At 30.9% G+C, this 7971-nt stretch overlaps 2 protein-coding genes across 2 annotated transcripts; one reads left to right on the top strand and one right to left on the bottom strand.

The window, feature by feature from the left end:
- Nucleotides 1-2601: 2601 nt before the first annotated feature.
- Nucleotides 2602-3695, bottom strand: OCT59_019070 (uncharacterized protein; the record flags this gene model as incomplete). The annotated part of the gene is made up of 2 exons (XM_066135785.1): nucleotides 2602-2613; nucleotides 2751-3695. 2 exons carry the CDS (start codon nucleotides 3693-3695, stop codon nucleotides 2602-2604), a joined length of 957 nt encoding a protein of 318 aa, XP_066005042.1.
- Nucleotides 3696-4152: 457 nt separating this feature from the next.
- OCT59_019069 (uncharacterized protein) lies at nucleotides 4153-6345 on the top strand (the record flags this gene model as incomplete). The annotated part of the gene is made up of 1 exon (XM_066135784.1): nucleotides 4153-6345. The coding sequence occupies one exon, from the start codon at nucleotides 4153-4155 to the stop codon at nucleotides 6343-6345; it is 2193 nt and encodes a 730-aa protein (XP_066005041.1).
- Nucleotides 6346-7971: the final 1626 nt, after the last annotated feature.

Below are 7971 nucleotides of genomic sequence, written 5' to 3'. Positions count from 1 at the left end.
ATTGAAATAGAAACCATTTCTTTTTCTGTAATAGATTGAATCATTCTCCCTTGATCATCTTTATAATTATCACATCGCTTTTTGATGTTAGAGATAATTTGTTCTTGTTCCATAATGTTAAGTTCAAGTTTAAAAATAATTCTCAATTGTTTTCTAATTTCATTAAGTTCGTCAAGATAACTATGGAACTGATCATTATTTAAGAAATTAAAACTAGTATCAGAAGTAACTAACTCGTACTTGTCTTTTAGTTTAATTATCGTGTTTTGATAATTAATCCATTTGTCGATCGTTTCCTGATTTGGATAGTTTCTTAATCCTGTGATACATGAGCGGATTTCTTGAATACGATTAATAATATATCTTAAGTCAAAGTAAACGGACAACTTTTTCTCAGGAGCACATTTGATTTTCTGTTTTATAACTTTTTTGTTTTTTATATTTTCATTAGCAGATTTCATGATAAGTTGTCTAAGAGAATCCCACACATGATCAACATGTTTTCTTTTCGTAATCAATCGATCCTTTAGTTTGAGTCTTTCGATTTCATGATCCAAACCAGCACGGAAATTATCCCATGTAAATTCATCATCTTCCTGATCCATTTCATCATATAAAAACACAGTACGAGTTATTTTCTTTTTACTTTTGTTAATCTTAGGTAATGTTTTTCCTATAAATAATTGTGTATCAAGCGATAAAGTGACAGTATTATGATCAGTTGTAAAATGATCATTTTCTATTACAGTACTATTCAAACTTTGGCCAAGTATTGGTAATGAAGCCCAAATATAATCTATTCTTGATTTTTCATTAGAATCATTAGGCGGAATATAAGTATATATATTTTCGTCATCTTCGTTAAATATTGGAATTGTATCTAAGAGGTGTCTGTTTTCTAGCATTTTGAACAATTTGAAATACCATCTATTATTAACAAATGCCATCAAATATTTTCTATAATTAATATTGAAATCACCCATAATGATTATTTCCATATTCTTGTTTTTCGCATCATCGATAGTATTTTCGATATATTGATATAGCTCCTCAATTTGTGGTCTTTCTTTTTTATTAGCGTTAATGTACACCTGAATTAACCTAACATTTTTCTTTTGACTAAAATTTAAGTCTAGATATATAACACGGCCTTTATGACCAACCACTTTATGAACAAAAATATCGTATTTATTGCTAACGATAATTCCTACACCTTGACCTTTACCCCCTTGTTGTGAATAATCAAAATAACCATGGAAACCAAATTGTTGTTGCCATATTTTCGATTGTCTATAAGAAAGATTAGTCTCGGCTAATCCATATATGTCAATATCATTGTTTTTCATCGCATCTAACGTGAAAATTAATTTGTCTTTACTAAGGGTACGAATATTCGTAGTAACTATTTTTGTTATTGAAGAATTTTTTAAAAAATTTTTAGTAATTAATGGATTGTTATTTTCTATTTGGGGGAAATTTTTTTGTTGTTGAGAAGTCGAACTAGAGGGAGATATTATATTATTGTTCATCATTAAAAATAATTATACGACAGAATCATCAAAAACTTCATCATTATCCCCCAATAATGATGAAGCTGAAGGGCCGCCAGCTAACATGTTGTAAAGTGATGAAAGTAAGGATTTAGTTTCCTTGTGGTTTTCTTGTATTTGTTTTTGTTGTGCAACAATGCTTTGGATATTTTGATCAGATTTCTGAAATTGTTGTGATTGAAGAACGGATTTATTTGCTAGTTCATCTTCATCTTCACTTGATTCAGAGTCACTTTTACAGCATTTTTTCGCTGCTTTAACTTCTGCACCAGAAACAGATTGTTGATTTTTCTTTTTCGTACTAGTTGGGACCGGATGCGCTTTATCACATTTAAGCGCTTGTTGTGCAGTAACAACTTCACTAATTTGCTTGCCAGTGTCACCAATGAGTGATTCCATTTTAAGCATTTTGTCTTCCACCTTTCTTATAGTGCTAATAATTTGTTCCTTGAATTTTAAAAACATCGGATGATTATTGAAATCTTCACTATCGTCATCATCATTATCATGATTGCTGCGAGCTTTTCCTAGATCACGTGATCCAGATGGAATATTATTATTAGATTTAGAACTATTTCTGTGCTTTTGTTTAGATTTAGCCACATCCGCATACGACTTTTTCAAATTTTTCCAATTATCAGCGCCACTAACAAAACGTTTAGATTGAGATTTGTTAATATCTTTGTTGGTACAGTCTTTGGCCATATGAGTGGGATTACCGCAAATATTACAAATGTGATCTTCCTCTTTACTCCAGTATAATTGTCGAGTACCTGCGTTACCCTTTTTGAATTCAATTTTCATTTGTCTAGCTGCCACCAAATCATCTTGTGAAGAAAAATGAATGTAAGCATATCGACACCTTTGATATTTACCACGAATCATAACAGCTGGGATGAAACAAGTTTTCCCTTTACATTGTGTCATAACTTCCTTAAGATCATAACCACTAGTTTGATAATGTAAACCTGATAATCTTAACGAGAATTGCTTCCTTTTCTCGCATTCCTCCTTGCTCAATAACAGGGGTAAAACTCTAACTATGTCTTTATTAATATGATAGCTCCATTGTTCATTGAAATAATCAATAGAATTCGCATCTTTATACGTAATGAAAGCAACTTGGTAAAGACCAGCACCTCGTGTATAAATTTTCTCAATTTCACCAAGATCTTCAAAGGACTCACGAATTTTGCGTACCTGCCTATACGCAGGAATGTCGATTACTTGAATTGTACGACTATTGGAATTTTGTGACATATCACTATTCTTATCATTTGTAGTAGGCACCTTCTCAGACTTCAATGGGGTAGGTTGAAGTTTCACATTAAACACTACACCCGAATCACCTTCTTTTTGCTCCTGAATAACAATTTCCATTTTAAGAAATTGGTCAAATTTTTCTTTATCCAAAAATGATACCTTTGCCCCTTGTTTACCAATTTGAACGATAGGTAATTGTGTGTTGTATTGAATATTATACGTCTTCAAAGCCTTTTTAATTTTAGTAAGTTTAGTAGTTTTTCCCCCAAGAAGTTCACCATAAGGGACGATTGCAATGTGCTCCTTAACCTTTTCAATAGTAATGATCGATGGGTCTTTATTTGAATTACTAGGATCAACATCCATGGGCTGGGACCCTTGATCGGCTTGCAGATTAATCTTATCCTGATTAGGCAAAACAACAGATTGTTGTTGATCCTTATGAGGAGTTGAAGGAATTTCTTTGTTAAGAGTCGGAACCTTATTGGTTCCATTCACGTTGTTTACAATATTCTGCGGAGGTAAGGGAGGGTCACGTGACAATTCTTTCGCGACCACCTTGGACTTATCAGTAGCTTTCCCTTTGTCATTACCAGAAGAAGATTTGGAGTTTGGGCCATAAGTATCTTGAACAATACTTTTTTCCATATCCATAGCACGTTCAGCTTCCATGGCTTCTGTCATCTTTTTATCAGAAGTTGGTTGCGGCTTCTTTTGATAAGTTTTCCAAATACTCTCTTGATGAGTAGCAGTTTCCTTCGGTGCACTGAAGGTGAACTGGTTTTCAGGACTAGTTGGCCTACTTCCACCTGCTTGGGAATTACGGCTTGAGCTACGTGTTTGTCTACCACCTCTACCACCTTGTTTAGCGTTTCCAGACATTTTCTATAAATTGTTAGATATTTACTGCGGATTTTAAGCGTTTTTAACAATTTGTAAGAAAGAGTTTGTATATTTTATATATATTAAAACAATAAAAAGATATTATTGGGCGTTTTTTATAAAACTAGTAACAATTTTGTTGATCATTTGTTGATCATTTATTTTTAAATTTATTATAAATTTTGTCACGAGATTTTCTATGGAAATCATTTCTCAATTTGTTATTAAAACACCTGCTGAATTGCCTCGAAATTGAAAATCATTTCTCTTTTTATAAAAAAATTTCCTTTTTGGTAAAAAACTCTCAAATTAATCTTATATAACTTTATGTAAATGACAATGACAATGAGAAAAAAAACTCTCTCCCGTTCCTTCATTTCGTTTTTTTACAAAGAAAAACTTAGAAAAATTCTTTTCGATATTATCATAATTATTTTATTTCATTAAATATAATGGTATGTCCACCTCAGCTAGGACTACTCGTAGTGCGGCCCAGAAGGGTATAGACAACCAGGAGCAGGGAGAAACTATGGAAGGAGTTGTTGGTACAACTTCTACTGCGCAAGATACTTCGAATAATTTTACTTTCACTCCTAATGACGAGGAGTTTACTACAGTTAAGTCTAAAGCTACCTTACGTCAAGAAAACAAGAAGAAGAAAAAACAACAACACCAAGCAGCGGCTTCTGCAAGGTTACCATATAATAGAAAACAACAAGCGACTTTCAAACGACAAGAACTTGACCCTTTCGTTGCTTATAATCCACAAAATACGCAGCAAAAAAAGAAAACCAAACCTGCCGAGACCCCGAAAAATGTTGATCCTATTGTGACACAATCAACCTCTGCAACACCAACTGCGAACAAAGGAAAAGCTAATGAAGATCATTCAGATGTACTACGAAAGATCAACACACAAGATCAAGATGATCAGTCGATGCAGGATGACTCACATTTTGTTGATCCATCTGCCGATAATCAATTGCCTGAAAAAGAAATGGCTGACGCCGAATTTTCACCAATCGTCTTATCTAAACATAACACATGGAAAGCAACTTGTACGATTCCGGAGGCGCCCAAAAGTACACAATTTTGTCATTATATTGTTAAAATTATCAAATCAAAAATTGACGTCGTTACCACTTTTGAAGAAAAGAAACCAATTAAAATGACTGATGATACCAGTCAAGAACAAAAATACTGTCACGTGATTAGTATTAAAGTCAACACTGAAGTCGATTTAAATAGCTTATGTAATATGACTTTTAAAATGCCTAGTGCAACCGATGGCGATGAAAATAATGTCGTTTACTCCTTTAAGAAAGTAGATAATTTACAAGAAAAACGAAAACAACTTTTTCAAAGTCGTGAAAGCCGTACTATCAAGGTATTCAATATACCGTTATATATGGAAAATTATAATTTAAAGGCTGTTTTTAGTCGATATGGAGAATTAGAAGAAGATGGCATTACTACACGACTTAAAGGTATATACAGACAAGCTTTTATAACCTACAAAGACGAACTTAGCGTACAACCTTTTTATGCTCAATGGAGTGTATGGGCGTTTAAAGAATGTCTCTCAGTGGTACCTGTTTTGCTATCTGAAGATAAAAAATCTGAAAGGTTCCAATTTGCAGCAAAAATCAATGGTTTACCGTTCAATACTTGTGCACGTGATTTACAACCATTGGTTACTGAAACCAGCGCTGCGTCTATCTTTATTCCACGCAACCCCGTGACATATAAACCTATGAAATATGCTTTTGTATATTTTCGAAATGATGAAGATTTTAGTATTGCAACCAATAATGTATATGAATATGAAGGTCAACAACTAGAATGGTCCCCGTTAGATTCCAAATCTTGTCATAGATGCGGATATACGGGACATGTAGCGAAGGAATGTCAAACGGAATTACGACAACGTTCAAATAAATTAAATCGTAATCAACTGCTCCAACAGTTTAAAAATCGTAATAAATCTAAATTCAATTCATACGCCGATGCTACTAAGGGAAATAGATATCCTAATAATCGACAACGACATTGGAATCAAAATAATATTATCAACCGACAACGTAATAACAATACTTATACCTTTAGTGAAGAAGAAATGCAAGCTTGGGGTGACGAAGAAGATATAAGTGACAACAACCACAACCCAATTCAAGGCGGTACTAGGAAAGGAGGCTCTATGCATGAGCCAAATAACAACACACATACATCTTCACAAAATGATTTATCAGAGATCAAAAAACAACTTACTACTTTAAATGCAATGATTACCGAATTTAGAAAAGAAAATGATATAGTTAGAAAAGAAATTAATTCAATTAAAGAAACCTTTAAAAATAATAATAATCGTAAAGGTCTCCAACAAAAGGCTGACAAATTACCAATTGTTAACGATAATAATAAGCGTGCCAAACCTGACTCATCTTCAAGTGAAAATGATGACAACAACTTAGTGCTTAACTTAGAATCAAGAGTAGAAAAACAAGATAGTTTATTAAATAATATGTTCAATATGATCACAAAACTTACTGGACAACTTTCCGATAAAGAACAAAATGATTCTACTACAACTAAAATTGCAAGTATTGGGGGTACTAGCAATTCAGCCAACCAGTTCGAATCCACTTTTTAAATCTTAATGATTGTACAACCCAATAATAATAATTTAATTAATAATTATTCTAACAATCCACCCCCACATTTAATTAATTATAAAAGAAAAAAGAAAAAGAAGAAAAAAACAAACTTAATGGAAGATAATACAATTCCAAATCAAATTAACAATAACATAGATATGTTTAACGAGCACGATAATCAGAAATATTTTACAAAAATAGCGGTGCTTAATATATGTACCTTAACAGAATATAAATTGAACAATATTTTTGACTATATAAGAAAAAATGGTGTCGATATAATGGGCATTACAGAAACACAAAAAGCTGATAAAGAAATTAATTTTTTCAATGCAGATAAAGCTGGATACAAAATTATTTCACATAATGATAATAAAAATGCTATTGGAAAAGGAGTTATGCTTATAATACGAAATAATTTAGAAAAACATATATTCAATATAGAAAAAATTAATGGACGAATATTAATAGTGGACTTTTCCTTTAAAAATAATAAAAAATTACGCTTAATATTATTTTATAATTTAGCTAATCATCGTACGGGTGTAGATATAAACAACAAAATTAATATGAATACACATGTGATTAATCATATTAAAATAGCTAAATCTAAAAAAATGGAAATCATTTGTTGTGGTGATTTTAATTTACAATATAGAAAGTTTAAAAAACGACTTGATAATAAACAATCTGTGCCAAAAATGTTGAAAATTTTTCAGAAATTAGAAAATCTTAATTTATGGGATGTTCATAAGGAAACTTATGACATGGACAATACAAAAGATATAATGACTTACTTTGGTCGTTTCAAATCAAGAATTGATTATATATGGATATCAGAAAATCTTTTTACGAAAACATCGAAGGCAAAAATTATTAATATAAGAGATATAATTAAAACGGATCATGCCTTATTAACTTTTGATTTTATTAATGAAGATTTGATCTATCCGATTTTACAGACAAAAAAAATGAATACGACTAATGTAAATTTAATTAGATATATTTTTGATTTTGATAATACTGAAGAAAAAGATCTTTTAAATTTTCAAGATGACTTAAAAAAGGTTGCTACTTCTTTTAATTTAAATGGTTCGATTGAAGAAAAGTGGTCGTTTTTTAAAAATAATTTATTGAAAATTAAACAACAACATATTCGATCTAAAGAAATTATAGTTAATGTTGACCGTGACAAAACATTTCAACATACACAATTATATAAAGATTTACGATATATTGTATATTTAAGAAGAAAATTTAAAAAGAAATTGAGTTTTGAAAAACTCGCTCTAAATTGGAAATACTACAATAATTATTTAAAACATTTAGTTAAAAGACATTCAATAGATGAAGTGAATTCAACATATCTCTTATTACAACATAGATTAAGTCGATTTTTAATAGGTCAATATGTTAAGGAATTAAATGAGATATACGATACTTTATTTTCAAAATTTTCATTGGAAATGTTTAATCTAAAAAATGATAAAATTAAAGAAGCCATAGATAAACGTTGTGCAGATTTGGCAGATAATCAACGAAGAATGATTGATAATATTACTGAAAATGAAATGAAAAAAATTTTTATAGATAGAGTTTTAATTGATGACGAAGATGGAAAC

This window comes from Rhizophagus irregularis, chromosome 28, assembly GCF_026210795.1.
Source record: "Rhizophagus irregularis chromosome 28, complete sequence".
Taxonomy (NCBI): domain Eukaryota; kingdom Fungi; phylum Glomeromycota; class Glomeromycetes; order Glomerales; family Glomeraceae; genus Rhizophagus; species Rhizophagus irregularis.
The sequence above is the reverse complement of the archived record's forward strand: the minus strand, read 5'-3'. Positions and strand labels throughout refer to the sequence as shown.